This window comes from Petromyzon marinus, chromosome 2, assembly GCF_048934315.1.
Source record: "Petromyzon marinus isolate PM22_M1 ecotype Great Lakes invasive population chromosome 2, UKy_Petmar_22M1.pri1.0, whole genome shotgun sequence".
NCBI lineage: Eukaryota > Metazoa > Chordata > Hyperoartia > Petromyzontiformes > Petromyzontidae > Petromyzon > Petromyzon marinus.
This window is the reverse complement of record NC_133668.1, coordinates 11,892,616-11,915,832: the sequence shown is the minus strand read 5'-3', so window position 1 is coordinate 11,915,832 and position 23,217 is coordinate 11,892,616. Positions and strand designations below refer to the sequence as shown.

At 42.9% G+C, this 23,217-nt stretch overlaps 3 protein-coding genes across 4 annotated transcripts; 1 reads left to right on the top strand and 2 right to left on the bottom strand.

Moving 5' to 3' along the window:
- LOC116947341 (mineralization regulator ANKH-like) lies at positions 1-8,012 on the top strand. Of its 2 annotated transcripts, none has more exons than XM_032962972.2 (12): positions 1-189; positions 1,808-2,024; positions 2,560-2,678; positions 2,893-2,976; positions 3,186-3,350; positions 3,505-3,639; positions 4,704-4,796; positions 5,156-5,254; positions 5,377-5,506; positions 6,420-6,543; positions 7,099-7,198; positions 7,423-8,012. In XM_032962972.2, exons 1-12 carry the CDS (start codon positions 103-105, stop codon positions 7,564-7,566), a joined length of 1,497 nt encoding a protein of 498 aa, XP_032818863.1. In that variant the 5' UTR covers positions 1-102; the 3' UTR covers positions 7,567-8,012. The 2 variants fall into 2 exon arrangements, with proteins under 2 accessions (XP_032818863.1, XP_032818852.1); XM_032962961.2 differs by having other exon boundaries at positions 7,405-8,012.
- Positions 8,013-8,128: 116 nt separating this feature from the next.
- On the bottom strand, positions 8,129-13,962 carry PSMC3IP (PSMC3 interacting protein). The gene is made up of 9 exons (XM_032962980.2): positions 13,430-13,962; positions 13,091-13,139; positions 12,595-12,695; positions 12,347-12,436; positions 12,034-12,145; positions 10,998-11,143; positions 10,811-10,864; positions 10,621-10,680; positions 8,129-8,742 (listed from the first exon to the last, which is right to left on the bottom strand). Exons 2-9 carry the CDS (start codon positions 13,113-13,115, stop codon positions 8,686-8,688), a joined length of 645 nt encoding a protein of 214 aa, XP_032818871.2. The 5' UTR covers positions 13,116-13,139; positions 13,430-13,962; the 3' UTR covers positions 8,129-8,685.
- A 2,745-nt stretch (positions 13,963-16,707) lies between these two features.
- LOC116947353 (mesoderm posterior protein 1-like) lies at positions 16,708-21,632 on the bottom strand. The gene is made up of 4 exons (XM_032962992.2): positions 20,396-21,632; positions 20,114-20,206; positions 18,679-19,278; positions 16,708-18,192 (listed from the first exon to the last, which is right to left on the bottom strand). Exons 2-4 carry the CDS (start codon positions 20,188-20,190, stop codon positions 18,135-18,137), a joined length of 735 nt encoding a protein of 244 aa, XP_032818883.2. The 5' UTR covers positions 20,191-20,206; positions 20,396-21,632; the 3' UTR covers positions 16,708-18,134.
- Positions 21,633-23,217: the final 1,585 nt, after the last annotated feature.

Below are 23,217 nucleotides of genomic sequence, written 5' to 3'. Positions count from 1 at the left end.
AGTGTGGTGGGGAAGCGGGGGGTGGCGTGGCCGGCCCGGGCACTCGGCTCGCGCCTGCGGCTCACTCGGCCGTTGTAGGTGGCGGCAGAGGCGGGTTGCGGGATGGCGATCCTGGCCAGGTACTGGCCCCTGGTCCGCTTCCTCGCCCCTCTCGCAGTCACCATCCTGGCCTCGGATCTGAGCGAGCAGGTAGGTAGCCACCGCAACGCAACGCACGCAACGTGTACACTTACGCAACAGACGCACACATACATACATGTGCAGATCTGTATGTACATCACATGCTGACTTGATTGTGCACGACTGTTTTTTTTAATTAAGCATGTTTTCCTTTTTTGTTATATATGTTATATACGAATAGTTCATTGTGATGGTACGTCGCCTGTGCGAGGGTTGTCCAGCGCCATACGCGCACTCAATTCACATTTACTGCACACACAATACCTGCGCGTGTTCATCAACACATATAGCGTACACACATCAAATATTACGTCCACACAATCATCAGCACATGCACGTATGCATGTTTATATGTGAACGGGCACTTCGACGCCAGGATGCCGGAGGCACGGTTGGAACGTGGCGCTGTTGCTGCTGCTGTGGCGTGGCCAGGGATCAGAATAATACTTTTAATTTATATAGCCCGTCATTCATGCTAATATCATTCCATAACGTTGTGCATTCATTTATATAAGGACCACATCCCACACACAGCCACGACACGCACACACAACCGTATATTTGGCAGGCAGCGTGCATCATCATCATCATCCATAGTGCACACAACAGAGCGATATGAACACGTTTTTTTGGCATTAAGTGCCTTTCATGCATTTAACTATTCCTAAACGTACGTGTCGTAGTCTGCGTTCTACACGAAATCTCTCCTGAATAACTCTCGTGATTAGCACACGTATATACATTGGCGTTCGTAATAGAATTGACCTACGTTATCTACGCTAAATGATGGTTGTTGTTATTGGATACTCGCTGTCACCAGAGTATTTGCACGTTAGTACGTTCCCATGAACCGTACAACTCAAATAAATTCTACATTCTACGTCACGTTTTGGGTTCGACACTGGAATGTCCGGTATTTATGGGTTAAAGCTGCCCCCATTATGTGGTAGCTCGAGTAACTCTGAAATTTACATCAACCGAAACTTTTTTCAAACCGATTGTAGTTGCCCTCCATGAACTCGAGTTCTAAGGAGAAATAAGGACTCAAATTGGCAGTCCCTAGAACCGTGGTACACTATATAACAGGATTAAACTAAACTGGCCATATGTATATGTCTGCAATATTCATAAATGAAAACATTTGTGAAATTGAATTTTAGGATATGTGTATGGCACCTAATGTTAACAAAAATGAGCAAATATTAATTATCTTACATTTGTCAATAAACAGGTTATAGAATATCAAATTCACGGGACCAATACGTGTGATGTAAATTACGAAAGTTTTTACTTGCTCGTGTGTGCACTGATAAAATTGTTAAGCTGTTAACACCATTGCACACAGGATATTGGCAACTGCCATCAGGATGCTGGTTACTAAACGGTAGTCACCAGGAAGGTGGTGTCAACCAGCATCCTGTGCAATGCTGATGGCAGCATCATTTTATTTTTATCAGCACACAAGGAAGTTAAACTCTGTACGAATTTGCTTAACGCTTATTTGAAATGGAAAGTTCCATCTGTGACAAATTAACATTGCGCACACCTCTGTTAGACTATCGGTAGTTTACTTTCTTGAAATGAAACGCTGCTTGTAATTTTAAAAAAATTGAATGTTTTACCCCAGGTGTTAAATCGTGGGATAGCGTCGGTGAACAACAACTCGGTGGAGACACTGGCCAGCTATGGCCTGGCCTACTCCCTTATGAAGTTCTTCACGGGACCCATGAGCGACTTCAAGCACGTGGGGCTCGTGCTCGTGAGCACCCGGCGGGAGCGCTCCAAGGCCCTGGGCTGCATGGCCTTTACCGGTGTCATGGTGGCTGCATTCCACATGCTCATTGGTCAGCAGATGCTCATCATTCTGGTTCTACCCAAATCTGACCCGTGCAGCCGGATGGTGGCAAATAGTTTCTGAATATATTCTAGCAGATTTTAAATTTGTGATGCTTCCACGCTTTTTATAGTTTTAGTTTGTATTTAGTTGCCGAGATTAGTTACGCAATAGCTTAGGCTTTTTCATTCGTATGTCATAAGTAAACTTCGTAGCAAGATGAATAACTGGAGGAAATTGTGCAGAATAGGCACAAGAAGCAAAGTTCAGTGCAGACCCACTTTGCTCATTGAGTGACTTCTGGATGTTGTGGAGAGAGTAACCGTTTATAGTTGTGCGCTAAGATGTAGTCAAATTATTGATGCCTCATTACAGCTCACAGCTCAAAATGTATCGTCGTTGATCAATATTTATTGAATTATTTTTTTTGCTCAGCAACAACGACTGGGTGTAAAAACAATCGGCCTTTTTGTCAATGCAAATGTTGGGGAAAAGTGTGTCATGCGTTTATGTGATCACTAATGTGGAACTCTCATGGTTCACAGCATTCACTGACTTGGGTTATTACACAATTGATCGGCTACATCAAGTGGACGAGGCTGTTGGGAGAAAAACGCGGCAAGCTTTTCTGTACCTGGCGGCTTATCCTCTAGTTGATGCCCTGGTGAGTTACTGGTGACCCATTACACCAACATCCAACTTAGGGCTCTTCCAGGATTTTTTTTTAATCCAGAGAGCATTATGCATAAAGTATACAAGTGCTCCTAAAAAAACACTTTTTTTGAATAGTTGCAATTAAAAAAAATTAAGCAAGGCAAATACTGTAGTCTTTGCCAACAATACCAACGATTTCAGCTGTATTTATATGTTCCCTTCAGGCGTGGACACATGTGGGCATATTGCTGAAGCACAAGTACACCATGATTGTAGGCGGTGCCTCCGTTTCTGATGTCTGCGCACAGGCAAGTCAGGCCGCAATACAGTGCATTCTTTGATATTCATGAATTAAAAAAAAAACCTTAAGGATTAAGTTTCACATTTCGATCAGTTTAACCCGTGTCTAAACTACAAATGTTTAAAATGTGGCCATTGGAGGCAAAATGCTACTTTTTCTAACCTTTGGTAACCGGTTTGAGCTGCACTTACCATAAAAGTCTCTGTGTGTCGTCAGGTGGCATTTGTGACAGTGTTTGTGCATAGCAGGGTTGAGTGTGACCCACTGCTGGTCCCCATCCTGGCCTTATACACCGGCGCCATGGTCAGACTCGCCATGGTTTGCCTTACCTACTACATCAAGGTGCAAGGCCTTCTTCTTAAGGAAGCCAGACCCGATGTGGTGAGAACACGATTGTAGACATGATTTCAAATGCTTTTAGAAACATATTACAATAATGCCTGACTTATAGATAAATCATTATTTGGGAATTTTTGAAGCATGTGCTGGCAGGATTGTGACTGTGCATTAATGAACGCTTGGGGTGTATGTTTAGACAGAGGTCTCGGTGTGCAGAATGCTCAACTTCTGGTGGCCACTGGCACTCATACTGGCGTCCCAGAGGATCAGCCGGCCCATTGTCCATCTGCTGGTGTCTCGAGACCTCCGTGGAACGCCTGCTGCCACGGAGGTAATGCAACGATTGACGTCCCATTACTTGGTTACACTGCTTATATGTTTGTTGTTGAAGAAAGACCAAAAAAGGCTAATATGAAAATAGTTAAATGGGGAAACCCGTGTGCAGTGACATGTCGCTTGAATATGTGTGCAGTCAACTACTCATTATAAACAAAACAATCAGTGTCGTTGTGGAGAATGTACGTAAAAATAAACAGATAATACGGCTACATCTTGACTTAAAGCGTTCGTGACTGCAGGGATTCATATTCTTTGGGTATTTCGGTAAAGCAATCGTCATCAGGTGAAACAATATAGCTCTCCCGCTATATTTTTTCACCTGATGACGATTGCTTGTGTTGCGATCGAAACGTCGTGATATTTTTTTATTATTTTTCTATCTACGCGGCTTTACCGAAAGACCCAAAGAATAGAGATAATACGGCTCTTTCACATATCTGTCTTTTCACGTAACAAATGTAAAGTATTTTTTACACATCCCATCAGCCATCTGGCACTCTAGGAGTGCATAATCTCAGCAGGATAAACTAATACAACTTTGGACCTGTTTTGACATTCAACGTTTCACAAGCCTGCCCGCAGCAATGTTAGCCAACTGCCAGATTTCGATAGGCAAGGACCTTCCCCACCAGATGCGATCCCAGTTCGACGCAAAAACAGCCAATGCAAAACGAAATAATCATCAACATCGTGGAGAGTACAAACGACAAGATAAATAAGCAGATATTGAATTCATGATTCTCCTATTGGGACGCTCAGTGTCGAGGCCAATTTGCTTGTGTTGAACAAATGCTGCTGACATGCAATCCCAGAAGGCCTTGGGGCTAACGGGATGTGTAAACATTTGTTATTTTTTTCTTTTACATGAAGGAACAGATATGTGAAGGAGGCTGTTGTTTACTTATTTACTTTCTTGTCAACTGTAGAGGTATTTTTAAATATAGTTGTGGGTATGATGTGCAAATCTGATTTTATACTCTGCCAAGTCCTGTTACAAGTGCAGCCTGTCACAAATACACTGCTTTATACACTGATTGCTGTGTTGCCTTCCTGTAGGCTGTAGCAATCATGACAACAACCTATCCAGTGGGACACATGCCTTATGGATGGCTCAGAGACCTGAGAACAATATACCCAGCTTTTTGTAAGGTACATCTCTATATTTATGTAAACATAACACATAATTTTTGTGGGAAATATCTTCCCCGTTAAAAAACCCAACTTGTTATTTGTGTGGCTTATATACAACACCAATAGTGCTAAATGAACCATGAAGGTAAAAACTGCTCCCTCAACTAAAATGCAATTGCACATGCGATGATTTATTACCCAATAATCCCATGGGGTTTAACACCATGCTGGAATCATATAACCAAACAAGAAAATGTATTTTCAGCCTCTAAGAATGTGCAGGATATACATTTGAAGGTCACTCATAATTTTAGCATATTTAGAAAATGCAGCCTATACTTTAGGGGTTTTACTTTTACTACAACTGTATGCTACAGACTAATCCCAGAAACCGCTCGCTGTCATCACCTGGAGGATACTTCTCTCCTGCAGAGATAAGGAACTTCACAGCAGCTTGTTTTGCTACTGCCTTCAGCGTAAGTACAATTCATGATAATTTTACCAATACAATTCTGGTGAATCGCCTAACAGCAGAATTTGCATTTTCTGATTCTGTTATGTCTTTCGTATAAAACAATGTTCCCATACTCTGCCACAGTTGTGCCTGCTGATGTTCTGGTTCCCTGGGCTGGCTCAGAGAATTCTGGTGACCATCATTGGGCTGAAGCCCACATTTGCCCAACGCTGCATTGTTCCACTTCAAATTTTTTCGTTCTTTCCAATCCCAAGTAAGTGCTCGCTTTTACCAGCTGTGCATGCTTCCCATGTGCATCATCATGGGATCTGAAATAACCCTCGACTATTTAAATGTCTTCCCTCGATGGGACTTTCAAAACTAGAAATGGGTACACACCCAAGACAGCATCCACCATGGAGTAGTATAGAGATCAATTTGTATTCCAAGAGATAGGCAGATTGTTGCATCGCCATATCCTCAAGAGTTAATGGTGGCTATGGGAGGCCTTTGTCCAGCAGTGGATAGATCATGGTTGAGTATAATGAGAATGAAATATTTACAATGGTGCGAGAGTTAAAAACAATTACCATGGAGTGAGAAGTTATTACATCCCACCCTTGATCACAAATGACATATTTCATCTGAGCCATACCAGCCAGGGTCCACCCCAAGGTTGATGCAGATATTGTTACTCACTGTTGGTGGTATTACCAGGACTTAAAAAAATAGCAAATTGTAATTTGTTTTATATTTCTTCTTTTAACGGTCAAGCGCTAAAGATTCAGATCTGTCCGATTTGGATTTGGAAGCTCAGCTGAAATTAAGGTTCTATTTGATTTTGCTGTGGTGGATTTATCATTCCTATTGAAAACATTAACCACGTGCATTATTTATATTTATAATGTCACAACCAGAGAGACTAATAGCTATCTCAAGACTAATTTAGTTTCCATTTGATTTATTTTACAATTGTATTATTTGTCAATCGAAAATAATGATCTATATAAATTCAACTTTGCATGTTTAAGTTTATAAATCACAGAAATAAATGCAATAAGCAGAATTCAAAATCGCCTACCTTGTCACACTTTTAATCACCAAGGTCAATATTAGATATTGTGCTGGAGCATTACCTTCTGCCACTGCTAGATACCGAGTGATCATCATGTCTCTTTCCTTCACAGTTACAATCCGTGCACATCTCAGTGGGTGGCTCATGATGCTCAAGCAAACGCGAATCATGGCCCCAAGCCCGTTTATTCGACTCACTGTACTCGTTAGCTGCCTCCTCGCCCTGCCCTACCTCGGGTGGGCATTTACACAAAGAACATTCACAGAACTACAATGTACAAATCATAAAACGCAACACATTTGTCAACAAATGCATCACAATGTACGCATGGTAATTAGAGTGGTTTATTGTGCAAATGAGCATCTAGGCAGAAATAACTCCTATTCATAGCCCTAAATTATGGAAATTTGCCATTCCGAAGTCTATGTATATGACAACCACTTGATTTTCCCACAGTGGGCTGTCAATCCCCAAAATACATACAGGTGTTTTGTCTACTGTTTCTTAAGTTGAGTTCTTCTGTTAATTGATTGGTGCACTTTTCGTAACCTTCAATTTTCATTTTTAGAAGCATTTTTATTTATTTTGAACAATGACTTAAGTGCACACTGCCAAACATTGGGCATGTTTGATCGACTTCACTATGAGCGCCCAGCTTAACCATATCTTTTATTCCAGTGTCAAACACATGCTTGCACATCAGATGAACACAAATTAGACCATACATTAGTCTTCAATTTGCTTCTCGAGATGTGACGGCTGTGCACACTCGGGTGTGTGGTGGTGTGCAGTGTGCACGGTGCCGCTCTGGGCGTGGGGTCACTGCTGGCAGCCTTTCTCGGCGAGGCCTTCTCTGTGATGGTTGCTTTCTGCTACATCTGCTACAAACAGGCATGGTTACCTATCTTTCTGCTCTAAAAGCATAAAAGGGCAACTTCTTGTTGGGGATGGGAATTGAAATAAATTACAATCCACTGCCAAATAAAGTTCAGATGGGCACATTGCATTGCTTTATTCACAAGTAAATGTAATCACGTTGGAAACGTTGATACTTTTTTATGGAGCTATTTCTCTTTGTGTTCTTGTTGTTTTTAAAGCCGCTTGATGTCCCAAAGGGCTTGCCGAGTGCAGAGACGTCCGAGCCATCAGATGAGAGCGACTGGAGCATTTACGATGACGGGACGTGTGAGCGTGCCACACTTATCAGCGACACGACCAGTGCCACCACCGTTCCACACAGAAAAGGGCTGTATACATAGCAATACTCAGACCAGTAAAAACGGCAGCTTGCAACAGAGCAAATACTCCACCATTCTGAGAGCTCTCAATCAAGACAGTTGACCTCTCGGCCACAGTGGTATCATAGATATGTAATTGGTCAGCATTTAAGGCAAAGGACCTCTTTACAGTATTGTGCAGCCTGTGTCAAAATATAACAAAATATAAAAACATGTCTTTGTTGAGGTGGATATTTATTATTGAGGTTTTTTTTTATTTGACAGTTATTCATCTTTGGATTTCATTTGTGTATAAATGTTTACTAAATTTAATTCAGGTACGTACAATACATGTGCATAAGACCACATTAGTTCAGGGGAAACAAGAAATGCCTTGATGTAACAAACTCACACCAATTTATTTGTAATATGTACAAGTTCTTAAAAATGTTTTTTCGTGACAAATAAAAAGGCTCCTTACCATAGAATGAATTGTTGAAGGTATTCTATTATTTCTTAATTTTAAGTGTTTGAATAAAAAAACACAGCAACTAAAATCATGTGATACCATCTAAAGCCAACAAAGTCAATACATCTGCAACAATCCTTATTACGCACAAGGCACGTTTATTGGTGTAGATATTTGCTGCAATCATTGATAGCAAACATATGGAGCAAGTCATATTCCAAAATTAGATTTGCTTAAATCCATCAATCTATGCACCGAACATTTTGTTGCATGGTATTATAGAAGCCAGCTGATATTGTTCCACTCATACCTTTATCATCTCGTTAAATTGGATTGCCAGTTTAATTGGCATCACTTTATAAAAGTCATGAACAGAAAGGCAACACAAGCTTCATTTATGAAATGCAAACCCACTGTAAGCATTCTCGAATCTATATAATTTTGCACAACAGCAAATTCAAGCCATTTTATCGACCCTTTCATTAATTTTCTCGGTTTACTATAAGTGTATAACTCATAGCAACACAACTGCATACTCTCGTTGAACTCATTGTCTCTATGAGAGTTATTGTTCCCCCAGTACAAGACAGAGGTAATGCTTTATATGCTTGCAGCATTAGAAATTAAAAAAACCAGTTTGTAAAGCAACTATACAATGGTTTATTAAAGACATGAAAGCAGTTGTACTGAATTTAAATGTTGGGAATGGTCACCTTGTGATCATCATCTGTTTCAATGCCAACTTCCTCCTAAAAATAGGAAAAAATATATGAACATATTTTACAGTGAACATTGATATTGCTGTAGTTACAATCCAGTTTGGATTTATAAAACATCCACAGTGAGGGAAAAAAGTATTTGATCTCCTGCTAATTTTGTACGTTTTCCCACTGACAAAGAAATGATCAGTCTATATTTTTAATGGTAGGTTTATTTGAACAGTGAGAGATAGAATAACAACAAAATCCAGAAAAACGCATGTCAAAAATGTTATAAATTGATTTGCATTTTAATGAGGGAAATAAGTATTTGACCCCTCTGCAAAACATGACTTAGTACTTGGTGGCAAAACCCTTGTTGACAATCACAGAGGTCAGACGTTTCTTATAGTTGGCCACCAGGTTTGCACACATCTCAGGAGGGATTTTGTCCCAATCCTCTTTGTAGATCTTCTCCAAGTCATTAAGGTTTCGAGGCTGACGTTTGCCAACTCGAACCTTCAGCTCCCTCCACAGATTTTCTATGGGATCAAGGTCTGGAGACTGGCTAGGCCACTCCAGGGCCTTAATGTGCTTCTTCTTGAGCCACTCCTTTGTTGCCATGGCCGTGTGTTTTGGATCATTGTCATGCTGGAATACCCATCCACGACCCATTTTCAATGCCCTGGCTGAGGGAAGGAGGTTCTCACCCAAGATTTGATGGTACATGGCCCCGTCCATCGTCCCTTTGATGCGGTGAAGTTGTCCTGTCCCCTTAGCAGAAAAACACCCCCAAAGCATAATGTTTCCACCTCCATGTTCTACGGTGGGGATGATGTTCTTGGGGTCATAGGCAGCATTCCTCCTCCTTCAAACATGGCGAGTTGAGTTGATGCCAAAGAGCTCCATTTTGGTCTCATCTGACCACAACACTTTCACCCAGTTGTCCTCTGAATCATTCAGATGTTCATTGGCAAACTTCAGACGGGCATGTATATGTGCTTTCTTGAGCAGGGGGACCTTGCGGGCGCTGCAGGATTTCAGTCCTTCACGGCATAGTGTTACCAATTGTTTTCTTGGTAACTATGGTCCCAGCTGGCTTGAGATCACTGACAAGATCCTCCCGTGTAGTTCTGGTCTGATTCCTCACCGTTCTCATGATCATTGCAACTCCACGAGGTGAAACCTTACATCGAGCCCCAGGCCGAGGGAGATTGACAGTTCTTTAGTGTTTCTTCCATTTGCGAATAATCGCACCAACTGTTGTCACCTTCTCACCAAGCTGCTTGGCAATGGACTTGTAGCCCATTCCAGCCTTGTGTAGGTCTACAATCTTGTCCCTGACATCCTTGGAGAGCTCTTTGGTCTTGGCCATGGTGGAGAGTTTGGAATCTGATTGATTGATTATTTCTGTGGACAGGTGTCTTTTATACAGGTAACAAGCTGAGATTATGAGCACTCCCTTTAAGAATGTGCTCCTAATCTCAGCTCGTTACCTGTACAAAAGACACCTGGGAGCCAGAAATCTTTCTGATTGAGAGGGGGTCAAATACTTATTTCCCTCATTAAAATGCAAATCAATTTATAACATTTTGACATGCGTTTTTCTGGATTTTTTGGTTGTTATTCTCTCACTGTTCAAATAACCCTACCATTCAAATTATAGACTGATCATTTCTGTCAGTGGGCAAACGTACAAAATCAGCAGTGGATCAAATACTTTTTTCCCTCACTGTACATGCAGTCCCATCTCTCAGTGATGTTCTATGTGTCAAATATCAGCTAGACACAGTATCTCAATCTTCAGTATGGTCATCATGGAAAGCATATAACCTACACATATCCTGAAGGTCTCAAGATGGGACGGCAAATATTTGGAGAAAAAAAACTGTCATTCTTTCGGCAAAGTAAAGAAATGTTTGCACTTACGTAAAAGTGTTTTTTTGTCTTAGGGTAGCCTTCCAAAACTGCATCAATCATATCTGTAGCCTGTAAAATAAGATTGACCAATATTTTACAACATATCTTGAAGGAATTGTACAATACCAAATTAAGTCCCAGTTCAATGTTACGTTGCTTTGGTAAATTAAACCACACCCAGCCAATGCATCAGCCATACCATTCTCTTTCTTCTTCTCCACTCCTTCACATATTGAACTCTGTGTTTGTACACCTACAAAGGAACAAAAACTTCAATATTTTAAACAATACATCTTATTTATCAACAGAAGATTCTAGATCTAACGTAGCAGTCAGAACTTGCTTATACAACAGCACATACCGCATAAAATCCATCATAAATGTACCTCTTCCTTCTCCTCCGGCGTGACGACATTAGAAGAGTTTTTGATCGTGTTGAGTCGCTCCTCTAGTGCGGAGCAGTCTGCACGCAGCCGCTCTGTCTCCCCCTTTAGGTCTTCGGTGACCATGGAGTTAGTCAATCCTCGCAGTTCTACACACACACAGCCCATATTTACAACTCTTGCCTTGCTTCATGATGATCATGGACAGCAGGGTGGTGCAGTGGTATCACTTTTGCCTCACACCAAGGAGCTGGTTTAAATTCCTGACTCGGGTGGCTTTCTGTGTCGAGTTTATATGTTCGTTCCTTATTCTGCATGGATTTCCTCCGGGTTCTCTGGTTTCTTCCCAAAGCTAAAACCAAAAAAAGGCATTGGTGTTGAATACAATCCTAATGCTGAAAACAGCGTGGCTTTCTTGGGTGATTGATGAATGAATTAGTATGAGCTATGTGTAATCCATTGCTGGATGAAGGCCTCCCGAAGCTGCTGTGTTTCATATTGACATAAAACATTCTGATTCTTTACAGCATTAGAATGTGGGTACCTTACAAAACTATGTTTATTTCTAAAACTAAGGTTTTACTTTTAAGATTCACCTTGGCCAGGTCCCCATGTTGTATAAATCATCATCAGATCTCTTTCAGATGTACAATACCTGACAGTACATATATGATTGGATACTACTATTCTCACACTTTAGTTTTCTTTAAACATACAGCAGCATATATTTGTGCATGCTGTCACAACTATTTCAAAGGCACCCCACGTATTTCAGATAAACACAGCAAGGTAACACATGCAATACTGGTCAAAAGAGGAACTCTTACTCTATATGAACCAAATTCTTTATGAAGCATAAGCAAATGTCAGATGATTTCCCCATCAGTTGCCATTCCATTTCATTGCCTTGGATTCATAATAATAATGCACAAGGTTAAATATTTGCCTGAAGTGCACGACTGTATATGTACCACACAAACCTGCACATTGTCAGGGAATACTCGGCAGTGCAGTGGGGCAATGGATCAGTATGCCTTACCTGTATCCAGCTCCTTGCAGACCTGCTGATTCTCCTTTATCCCTTGATTGAGCTCCACGATCTTCTGGTCCAGGTCCTTCAGTTCATTATCCGCAACTATTGGAAACTGGTCCTAAAAAAAATAATCAAACAATAGTTTGTCATAATTTTCAGCAATTTCCATAGACCACAAAAAAAAGTATTTGTTCAAGTACATTTTTCCAATTGATAATTTACGCGGGTATAAATTCTTACATCTCTAATCTGCTAAAATGCGTTAAGGAAATGTCTTAAATGCCAACTTTGTGTGAGGAAAAAAGTGTTGGTTTTTCACCTGGTTGGCAAAGTAAATCTTCTGCTTTCCATAAACCTTCTCTTTGATCTGCCCTTCCTGAGCAAGTTGGTCCAGGGCTTTTACCACAGCCTGTGTGAACAATTACAGGACACCAGGCATAAACAGATATACTGAAAAAAAGCGAGCATGCACTTTGAAAGAAAATTTGTAAACGGTCGGTTTGTGAGAATATTTATTTTCCTATTCATCGATTTTGAAAAAAAAACGTGCACATGTCAAATGCTCACCGTCTTTCCGAAGGCATGTTGCTTGTTCAGGTTTCCCTGTATATCTTGAGCACTGTATGGGCGATTCTGGTGATTCAGGTAATTTAAAATCACTCCAGGGGCTGATACGACAGAAAAAAATGCCATCTCACATTAAACATTTCGATTTAAAGCTTTCGTGACTGCAATGATTCATTAAACATGTTATATTTCGGTCTATCAATGTACCAGAAACGTGTACATTTAAGGGTTAAATGCCACACAGACTGCTGCTGTTACCGTCAGGATTTATGCAAGGTCAACCTGTCTAAGCCACGTAAGCGCGTCTGCTCTAACGTCAATAAGATTGAAAATATTCAGGCTCTCCGCGTGGACGAGGCTGAAACAGGGGCCACACTTCGCAACATTTTGTCCTCCTGAGCAGAGCTCAAGTCACGGTCACGATAAACTCTGGTCCCCAGTTCCCTCGCTACAGAGTGGTGTTGGTGGAACAGAGAGGGCCCAGGGTGACACTCGCCTGTCACGTCCTTCGCCTTGCTCATGGTGGTGACCGGGTCCTTGCTCACCTGCAGCAGCGCAGAGAACCAGACACCTCAGTCGAATCACCCAGACCTGTTCGGTCAGCTCACTCACTCACTCAGACAGCCCAGTCACTTAGCGAGTCACTCACCAGACCGCCTAATCACTCACCATGCATTGCCATTCATCAGGCAGCCAAGTCAGTCTCCAGACAGCTCAGTCACTCACTCACGACTACGTCGTTACCCAACGGGTCGCTCACCTGAATCAGTGACTAGGTAGTCACCTGAATCAGTGACTAGGTAGTCTCTGATTCAGGTAGTCACTGGACACTCACCAGGCAGCCGAGTCGCTCACCAAGCGCGTTGTCTGTTACACAGTGCTGTACAGTTATCTACGTTACACTGAGTTAATTATTGTAACACAAGTTGTTAGGTTGTGTGCGTATTCGTAGGGCGCTAGGAGTTAGTGTGCGAGCGTTGGTGGCTGTTGGTGACTGTGTCAGTGGCTGTCAGTGGCTGTGTCAGTGACTGTGGCTGTATCAGTGACTGTGGCTGTATCAGTGGCTGTATCAGTGACTGTGGCAGTGACTGTGGCAGTGACTGTATCAGTGGCTGTGTCAGTGACTGTGGCTGTATCAGTGGCTGTATCAGTGGCTGTATCAGTGGCTGTATCAGTGACTGTGGCAGTGACTGTGTCAGTGACTGTATCAGTGGCTGTATCAGTGACTGTGGCAGTGACTGTGTCAGTGACTGTGTCAGTGACTGTGTTGTTGTATCGGCGAGTGCTCAATCTGTTGAACTGTGGCGCTGCTCTCTTCCTTCTAAATTGGCGCGAAACCCGACCACGTGACCAGAGAATCAGTCACGTGACTCTCCCGGCGAGCGAGAGGGGTTGGTGATGAGGGGCGGGGAGAGGGGCGGGGTTAGGGGGTAAGGGGCGGTGTTATGGGCGGGGTTAGGGGGTGAGGGGCGGGGTGAGGGACAGGGTGTGGATTGGGGAGAGGGGGTGTGGGCTTGGGTGTCGGTTGGGGTGAGGGGCGGGGTTGGGGGGTGAGGGGCGGGGTGAGGGGAGGGGTGTGGATTGGGGTGTCGGTTGGGGTGAAGGCGTGAAGGGCGGGGTGAGGGTGCGAGGGGCGGGGTGAGGGGGTGAGGGGCGGGGTTGGGGGGTGAGTGGCGGGGTGAGGGACGGGGTGTGGATTGGGGTGTCGGTTGGGGTCAGGGTGTGAGGGGCGGGGTGAGGGTGTGAGGGGCGGGGTAGGGGGTGAGGGGCGGGGTAGGGGGTGAGGGGCGGGGTGAGAGGGGCGGGGTGAGGGGTGAGGGGCGGGGTGAGGGTGGATGTGTTCACATCCCACACTAATTAAACAACATGTACTGGACACGCAATGGATTTATAAACCCATCAACAGTATTTAATTTTTAACAAAAAATGTTTGTGGTGCGGGTGTCGAGGTGGCCCCGTTGTAAATTCATCCAGCACGTGCATCACACACGCGATCATCATCCACTGCTCCACGCTCATACGTCGTTTAGTTGACTTTTGATGGCATTTCTTCCAAACGGGGCCCGTATGAAAAGCAAATCAAGACGGTTGTATAATACGGCTCATCTGTGTACTGGACATCTGTGAAAAAGAGCTTCATAGGTCATCGGATTCCTCCAGTATATTCTGATTGCAACGCATCGACGTCTGGACCAACACAAGTTTCTGTAGACGTTGTCAGGTAATGCGAATATTGTCATAAAGGCAATTAAACCAGTATTAAACACGTTATTTGAGTTTCAGAATATTTTTTTTACTGTAGAAATCCAATGAGCTATAAAGCTCCTTTCCACAGATGTCCTGACAGTCCAATTTACTCACCAGACGCTGTCACTCATCAGATAGCCGAGTCACTCATTGTCAATACTTGTACTTCATCATTATTATATTAATTCTTGTACTGTTAAAGTCCCCATTGGATTTTTATATCTCTAAAATGTGCTGCTGTTAGCGAGCACCTATTGAGGTCACACGTTTGGGGGAGTGGTGGTGGTGACCATGCACGTGGCCTGTATTGGGATAGAGTGTTGCCCCCTTGCACGCGTGGGGGTTTTCTTCGAGTGTACCAACATCGTTAATTGGCCGATAACACCTTCATGTTAAAGAGGACGGCCGACCTTGGGCAGTATTCTTGGTGCCGGCCGACCGCGTGGTTGCTGTCTACCTGTCGGATCCTCTTCCCGCCTCTTAAGTCTCCTCTCTTCCGAGAGCAAGCGAATAATGTCCGGAATTATTACCACACCCGACCGCCTTTGTTTCTTCATTGCTGGTGTTCACCCACCTCACCAGCTCACGCTTCATTCAATCGTGTTCGCACGCTAACGGCCCTGCGTATCTTAACAGGAGGAAATTCCGCATTCCTATGGCAGAGGCCAGTCCATCCAACCACGGATGACGTTTCACAAAGCGATTTTCATGTTTATCGACCCCGGTGGGATGACGGGCCGGCTCAACCCCGACGACTCTTTGTCACAAAATAAGCATGTGTCCTAGGTGAAAGGGCTTATCGTACGCCTAACTAAATAAGCGTATGGTTTTGCGACGGCCTTTACCTCTAAATAGCTGATGAGCATTGGTGCAAGCGAGCCGAACTGCTGCTGAGATAACACGAATATCAAAGCCGGTCCAGAGTTTGCTTGCACGGAATCAAAGCTGCTGAAAAAAATTCCCTCCCAGAAAGAAGGCCGTGTAGCTGATGGGATGTGTAAAGAAACTTAAATTTTAATGTGGAGACACAACTATGCTATGATAAAGGACCATTGCCCGAAACGTCGTGTAATGCATGTTTCCTTTTTTTGAGGAAGTCTTGGCTAATGTGGTGGGGATTTTTTTTTTTACATGGGAAGGAGGGGGCGTAGTGTCTACTCAATTACTCTGCCCATATTAGTGTGTAGGTGTTTGCACACAAAAGCGAACATTGACACCCAAGCCCCGCTGTGGGGTGGCGGGGATCGTGGTCTCGTCCCGGCACCCCCCTGGGAGACTCCACGCAGATTAATCCCAACCCAGACTGAGCGGCGCCCAACGCAACAGCTGTGGCAGCCACGGCCACTTCACGCCGAGGGGATGAGGGAGACTCAGACACGAGGTGTGAAGACCAGGGCAAGGCGCCCATCTGCCCTGTCCAGATGCCCCCGCCGGGCAAACCCAGTGGGGTAGTGATAATTAACTCCTGATGAGAGCTTTAAGCCATCTCTGATTTGCGTGGAAAGTTTGTCCTTTATCTGCGTGATGGGCCACTGCTGTTAAAGTGGATGGGAAACGCTTACAAACATTACACAGGTGACTAATGCAGTAATATAGTAAGACCAACGTGTGCATTGTTTTGATACAAGGCCGTAGCCATGGGGTAAAAATTTGGGGGGGGGGACCACATCTTCCAGGGGGTCTAGGGCACCCCCCCCCCCCAGAAAGAAATCTGCCACCCTTCCTCTTGCTCATGATGACACTCACTCTGAATGAAAGCTGACTGTAATAAAACTGCTTGCACTTTAATCAAAGAAACACTAATAATGCTATGTATCATAAGCAATAAATGAAAGCTACTACAAATATAACACATGCAGCGCAACATAAAGGATTGACACTTTACTCAGACTTCACGTGGGCTTTCTGACAAATATAACGTAATAAAGACATTCACGTTAGTTGAATACGCCCGTGAGCGCCACTGTTGGTCGCTGGGTGAATGTGTGGCTAATTAACTTTCCAAGTAACTTTTCAAATGGTTGATTGATTAGTAAATCGCAAATCGGCCCGTTTTCACCAAAAACTTTGTTTCCACTCGACAGTGAGACAGCCTACGTAACACTCATATTACATTCTAGTTTTCCACTTTTTAATACATTTGAAAGGAATGAAATGAAGAGACAGGGCAGGGTTTGACATTGATTGCACCTACCCACAGCAGTCGAGCAACGGCTGCTGCTGGGATACGGCAACACCACGTGGACAAACCACCACACGCAGAACTGCAGTACACCGTAATACTAGAATCGGTAGTAATAATAATGGCAATTTGTTAAGTTTAGTTATGATTATGATTACATTTGCTAATGGTAATTTCGGACGGCGGTGCGTGGTTGCCTGTCGTAGCATAGCAATTATTATTTTTTCAATATTTTTCATATCAATATATTGGGGGGGACATTTTGAGCATATTTGAATATTGGGGGGGATATGTTCCCCCCCAATATAAAAATATGTCCCCCCCCAATATATATTATAATCACGGCCTTGTTTTAATATAAAGCGATTAGAAACACTAGACGTAGCTATAAGTACACAGGAGCCAATCACGATAGAGCAAAACACTTTATAATTAACTAACAATGTACGGCACTCATAGACATTTCGTAATGCATGTTTTCCTTTCAAACATACCTTCTGTAATTTTCTCAATCGGGCTGGCCACATAAAACACATTATTCTGTTATAAATAACAAAATACCGGACACTTTGACTGAAAGTGCTATACGCTATCAGCCAACGATCTCTCTCACGGTAAAAACTCAGAAACAACAATTTCAGAAAATGTTATCAATGTGAACAAGCAAAAAGGAGACTAAATTTGTGCTACATAGTTACATGGGTCATTGTGGCTAAAAAGTTTAACAATGTGGTTGCTTAGCACTGAACATGGGCATCTGACCCAGAATACATAAAACGTTGGCCCAACTTTGGTCCAAAGGTTCCAAATACTGTACATTCCAACGCTGGGATGTTAGCCTGGGAGTTAGATTCCTGAACCATGGCTAACATCAGTGGATAGTGATATCGAAACCGATCCGGCACCCCTTCACCAATCTGCACTAACCAGTGCGGTGGAGTTATGGTCAAACAACCGCAACGACTGACACGACGAGGGAAGGCCTTTTTCCAGCAGTTGATAGATACAGGAAAATACTGTAAGCTTTAAAAGAAATACTGTAGAGTTTTAGAAGTTTAAAATGTACAAATTATATTTTTTTAAAGTATGTAATACTTCAGGTGCAGTCGATTTATGCGTGGAGCATGGAGAAGGGTTGCATGGTTGTTCCTTCCCAGCCCTTGACGTACCTGTGGAAAAATAATACACACAAGTACAGGAATGCGACGTTAGTATTACTTCAAATCAAGGATATTTGCTGATCATTGTCACTGTGCAGAAAAAAAAATGCCCACTGGAGAAATTACAGAACAGCAATTTACGATTACAGTACATATCACATTTCTTCGATTGGCCATATTTCAACAAAAGTTGCTGTGTTGCAATTCACTACTAATTTTTGTATGCACGGATTGCGGATCTATTACGATTTTCACAAATGAATTGCTGTATATACTATTTAAGAGTGCATAATGCGTTTAACCTTTGTTAAGCATCATCAACTGTTGCACCGCAACGGCAGACTTGTTTCAAATAAATGAGACCAAAGTATCTCTCAAGGAAGTCCTCTCTTGCCAAAACAAGAATACAAAATAAAAACATACTTTAACACATTCCAAGGACATGCAGCCAGCTTTCACGAGCATGGAGTAGAATACAAGATATGTTATCCTTACCGGGGACTGTATTGCTCGAGTGGCGATTCAGACTTGTTTGGGGATGAGTGCGACCATGTCTCCTCGCTGTCAGATGCCCACCGTGGGTCAGGATCACAGTACACGTGCGAACAGCTATTCCACGAGGGTTCCTGTTTGCATACAACACCCCTCTCTTCCTCCGCCGCTGCTCCATGCGAGACCCACTTTGCAAGAGGCAGTGGCTGGGAGGCGAGCAGAGTCTGTGAAGCGTGCCACTGTCCCAATGTCCCCACTGCGGGGTGAACCACATCTTCTTCCCACTTCCAACTGCTGCCCGGAGACCGGTCGTGCAGGAGGGATGGAGGCTCGGAGCAGCTTTGTGCCAAGCCGTCTTTGACCTCCTGCGATCCGCCGGCCTCCCCGGTTCCGTGCTGCAGTAGGCGCGATAGCTGCGCTATGTAGCGGATGGTGAGTCGGAGCGTCTGGATTTTGCTGAGTGGACGACCGACGGCCGCCAGGTGCGGGGGCAGGATGCCCTGCAGTGCCCGCAGTGCCCGGGTCAGTTTGCGCATCCGCAGCTTCTCGCGCTCGTTCTTGCGTGCCCGCCTTACTCCCACCCGCTGGTTGGGTTGGTTTTCTCTGAAAACGTTGTTTTTTTTTAATAAAAAAAAACACATGACCGTCGGTTATTTGCAGTCGGTGCAAAGTGACAGCACTTGAAGTGTTTTGATTAAAATAATGCAATTCAGCAGGTGAAACTATAAAAAAAAATAAGCCTGTGTACTGCTGAAGCATCATTTTATTTCAAACATTTAAAATGTATAGCACAACATATGAATAAATGAGACGTAGTTATTGTTTGCACTGAGACAATATGAACATTGTGCCACGTGCACAGACTGTGAACATGCAAGCCGTGGACAAGACAATGCAATTGGCATACGTCGGAATTTTTGATTTCTTAAAGTTTCATGAAAATTCAAGACAACTGCAGAATATTGCCATTTGTTTTCCTGAATATAAAACGACGTTTTTTAAAGTTTACACAGTTGTGCGCTGAAATAATGTGCAATAAAGATACGGTGTGGAGTATAAATGAAACATATGGCACCGGAAAAGCAGATGTGCAGTAAATAAATCCACAAACAAAGTATAATGTACGTATATTAACACTACTGTACTTTCTTAACATTGCAGTACTCCATCAAATCGGCTAAAAAAGCACGTGCTATGTTACATGGTTCTTTCGGTAAAGTCACGTAGATAGAAAAAATAATACCAATTAAATAATAAAAATAAAGTGACTAAAACAATAATACAAATATCACGAAATTTCGATCGCAACACAAGCGGTCGTCATCCAGATCCAGATGACGACCGCTTGTTTTATTATTTTTTCTATCTACGTGACTTTACCGAAAGAACCATAGAATACGAATTCCTGCAGTCACGAAAGTTTCAAAGAGAGACATACCGTCTGGTCGGAGCAAGTGGACATGCCGTCTGAAAAGCATCCTCCCTTATGTCCAGGAACTCACAGCTTGCCTCCATGCTTCCGTGATAATTTCTGTTGATGAAAAAACAAACAATCGTCAAACAAAAGGGTTCATAAAAGTGCATTTGTTTTATGATATATGGTTTAAGATAAATATCAAACGCCCTTTAGTTATACCACAATTGAACAGACAGCATTTAGAATTCATTGGTGAAAAGCCTCTTTGCAATTTTTAAACAAACCCTCAAAAGTTTTACTTACCTATGTTGATGTGGACCTAAGTCTTAACAACAGGTATTTGCTTTTCTTTACAATTTTTACTTTAATAGAACTCACAATGGGGCCAACCCGATAGCAGGAACATAAGGTAATGGACAAAATTGAAGACAGAACCACTCTGATGAGTCTTGCGCTGTAGTCCACGTTTATATGCAGTTGAGTTTGAGGGCTGGTGAAGGATTGGGAGGGTGAGTGAGGGGGACTTCCCAGCATGCCCTGCTGCAGCACATCAAAGCCACTTCTCTGCATGGTGTGAAATTGCCACTTAGCAGATGTCTGAGACACCAAAGTTCAATCGAAGCTGCAATGTGAAGGACAAAATAAATACACCCACAGTGAAATTTACTTAAGCAGGTTTAGTGACTGCAAATTATAAGAGACTCGTTAGATCATAACACGTAACATCTTAATTATAACAATATAACTGGTTATAAAAATATGCATAGACAATTGCCCTGGCAATGTTGATCTCTGTGCATACAGAATGTTAATTTAAGCGTTTATCGTCGGTGGCTCATTATAGCCCAAACTTGTACGGTTTGCAGTAATCTACCGTGTAACACATGCAAGCACGCATACAAGAAGCACAATGTTCCCTCTTCCCTGCGTGCCAGCTCTATATCTCAAATTGCAATTGCATGAGTAAGACAGATGTACAATTCCTCATACAATATCTAATTCTCCTTTATCTAACACACGTCTCTTCGAATTATACTGGAGTAATAAATGGACGCCAAGCTTCACGAATATTCCATCACTCTGACTTCATTAAGTGAAGCGTTTACAGTGACAACAGCAGTCACCAACGGGTTTACAATTTGTTGATATTAACTTTTTCCTGTGGTGAGCATCCACCCAAGTTCCGTTTAAGCCTGACAGACGCGTGTTCATTACCACATAACACACAGGTCATGGCACCGGTTTGTGCTGTACCGTAGGTTTTCCCAAGCAGGCCGGTGCCTAGCATGCTGTGTCTGTTGCTGCCCCGTCTGTCACCACCAGCATGGCGTGACTGTCAGGGTCCACTTCAAACAAGCCCACTTCCCCATGGCACTGGTGTCTGACACCTAAAGTTTGCACACCATACTAAGTGATGTTTTAAGTTTCACGCTCTCCCACTACCTTATATCTATTGGGAACTTTCAATTGCAAACGTGGGGTTATTTACAATGCTAAATTATTAGATTTTTTTCTTCCTTTTTTATAAAGGCTGTTGATGGGGTTTTTATGCTGAACAGTGGGTATCCAATGGAATTTTGAAATGACTGCAGTCACCTTAACATTTTGTAGGTTTACAAAGGCAATTCTGGCCTCGGTTCAGAATGAGCCATGGCACCAGAAAGAATGCTGCTGCCCTTTGCAGGGTAATGTGGTCATCATTTACAGTCTTGAGGTCCTCTTTATAAAAAGTAAGCCATTGTGTGTTGTCAGAGGATAACTAGTCAAGCGAGGAAAACACAAGCTATTTCTCTAAACACAAAACGAGGAATTATACAATGCAGTTTGGATTTATATATCGTCTAAATGCTACCACATTTACACACAATATAAAGATTGGGCATATTTATTGTTATAGATGTACATAAACAGTGGACATGTTTATTTATAGAGAGAGAGTCAGGCAGGGGAAAAAAAGGTCTTGAGCCTGGACTTGAGCAGGGCCAGGGAGTCAACAGCACGGATGGTTAGTGGAAGAGAATTCCAGGCCGTGCCAGTAGCATTGGAGAATGAGAGGCCTCATGTATGCATGTTGAACTTCTTTCACACCGTATGTAGCCAACCGTGTTGGTTAACTGAGGGCTTTAACAGAACGCCTTGGTTGCTTGAGTGTTCATTTTACTATCTGGTTTTCAGAATATTTTAACTTTACTTTGCATACAAAAACACATAATCGCGTCCCTTAATTGTTATTGTAACTTTCACTACCCATATTATACATTAAAAAAGCAAGGCGGTAGCCATGGATTCAACATTGGGGGAGACCAAATCTTCCAGGGGGTCTGAGGGTCCCCCCCCAGAAAAAATCTAAATTTGAAAACTAATTTCCTGCCTATAATATTAAAAAAATTCACTAACACATGGGATGGATTTTTTATTTCTTTTTTTACAATAATGTCCAATAGTGTATTGTATTACATTGCTGTTTTTTTAAACCTTTTCTTGTTTCATTGTATGTAATGGCAGAGATTAGGGATTAATAAAGTACAATCATAACCACAATAATATAAACAGAAATCTATTTTATAGCAATACTACCCGGCTTCGCCCGGGACATGGATTCACCACACCCGGCCGCCTTTGTCTCCCCAGTGGCAATGTTCACACCACAACAGTTACTCGTTTGAGGCTGAGTCGACCTAGGGGAGGCCCAGGACCGGTTAAAATTATCGTCACCAGTGGGGGCCGTGAGCAGGAATCGAACTCGGGTCGCCGGGTTCGTAGTGCAGCGCGCTAACCACTACACTACAATGCGTTACGCTTTCACATGCGAGAGTCACGTGACAGATTTGACGTGACAGCTCACTTGCCGTGCAAATAATATACACATTATTGAGCCCCACCCCCCCCCCCCTAAAAAAATATATACCAAGGTGTATTTTTATAATTTTTGCATGGTGTACAGTCTGGAAAGTACCCACATGGCAAATTTGCAGTTTGTTGCATGTCGGGAAGTACGATAAACATTTTGAACAGACACACATTCACAACTTTGCCTTTTATATATATGGAGATATTGGGGGGGAGGGGGCATTTTGAGCATATTTGAATATTGGGGGGGATTTGTCCCCCACAATATATTATAA

What these genes read in the sequence shown, in the direction of transcription:
- LOC116947341 (XM_032962961.2), top strand. Translation starts at nt 103, where the DNA reads ATGGCGATCCTGGCCAGGTACTGGCCCCTGGTCCGCTTCCTCGCCCCT. An exon ending in TATACCCAGCTTTTTGTAAG is followed by an intron (nt 4,797 to 5,155) that starts GTACATCTCTAT and finishes TGTATGCTACAG; the next exon opens with ACTAATCCCAGAAACCGCTC. An exon ending in CTCGCCCTGCCCTACCTCGG is followed by an intron (nt 6,544 to 7,098) that starts GTGGGCATTTAC and finishes GGTGGTGTGCAG; the next exon opens with TGTGCACGGTGCCGCTCTGG.
- PSMC3IP (XM_032962980.2), bottom strand. Translation starts at nt 13,115, where the DNA reads ATGAGCAAGGCGAAGGACGTGACAG. An exon ending in CAAGGCGAAGGACGTGACAG is followed by an intron (nt 12,696 to 13,090) that starts GCGAGTGTCACC and finishes CTGTCGTATCAG; the next exon opens with CCCCTGGAGTGATTTTAAAT. An exon ending in CTGCAAGGAGCTGGATACAG is followed by an intron (nt 11,144 to 12,033) that starts GTAAGGCATACT and finishes GTGTGTGTGTAG; the next exon opens with AACTGCGAGGATTGACTAAC.
- LOC116947353 (XM_032962992.2), bottom strand. Translation starts at nt 20,190, where the DNA reads ATGGAGGCAAGCTGTGAGTTCCTGGACATAAGGGAGGATGCTTTTCAG. An exon ending in CCACTTGCTCCGACCAGACG is followed by an intron (nt 19,279 to 20,113) that starts GTATGTCTCTCT and finishes CAACGTTTTCAG; the next exon opens with AGAAAACCAACCCAACCAGC. An exon ending in CTCGAGCAATACAGTCCCCG is followed by an intron (nt 18,193 to 18,678) that starts GTAAGGATAACA and finishes ATTTTTCCACAG; the next exon opens with GTACGTCAAGGGCTGGGAAG.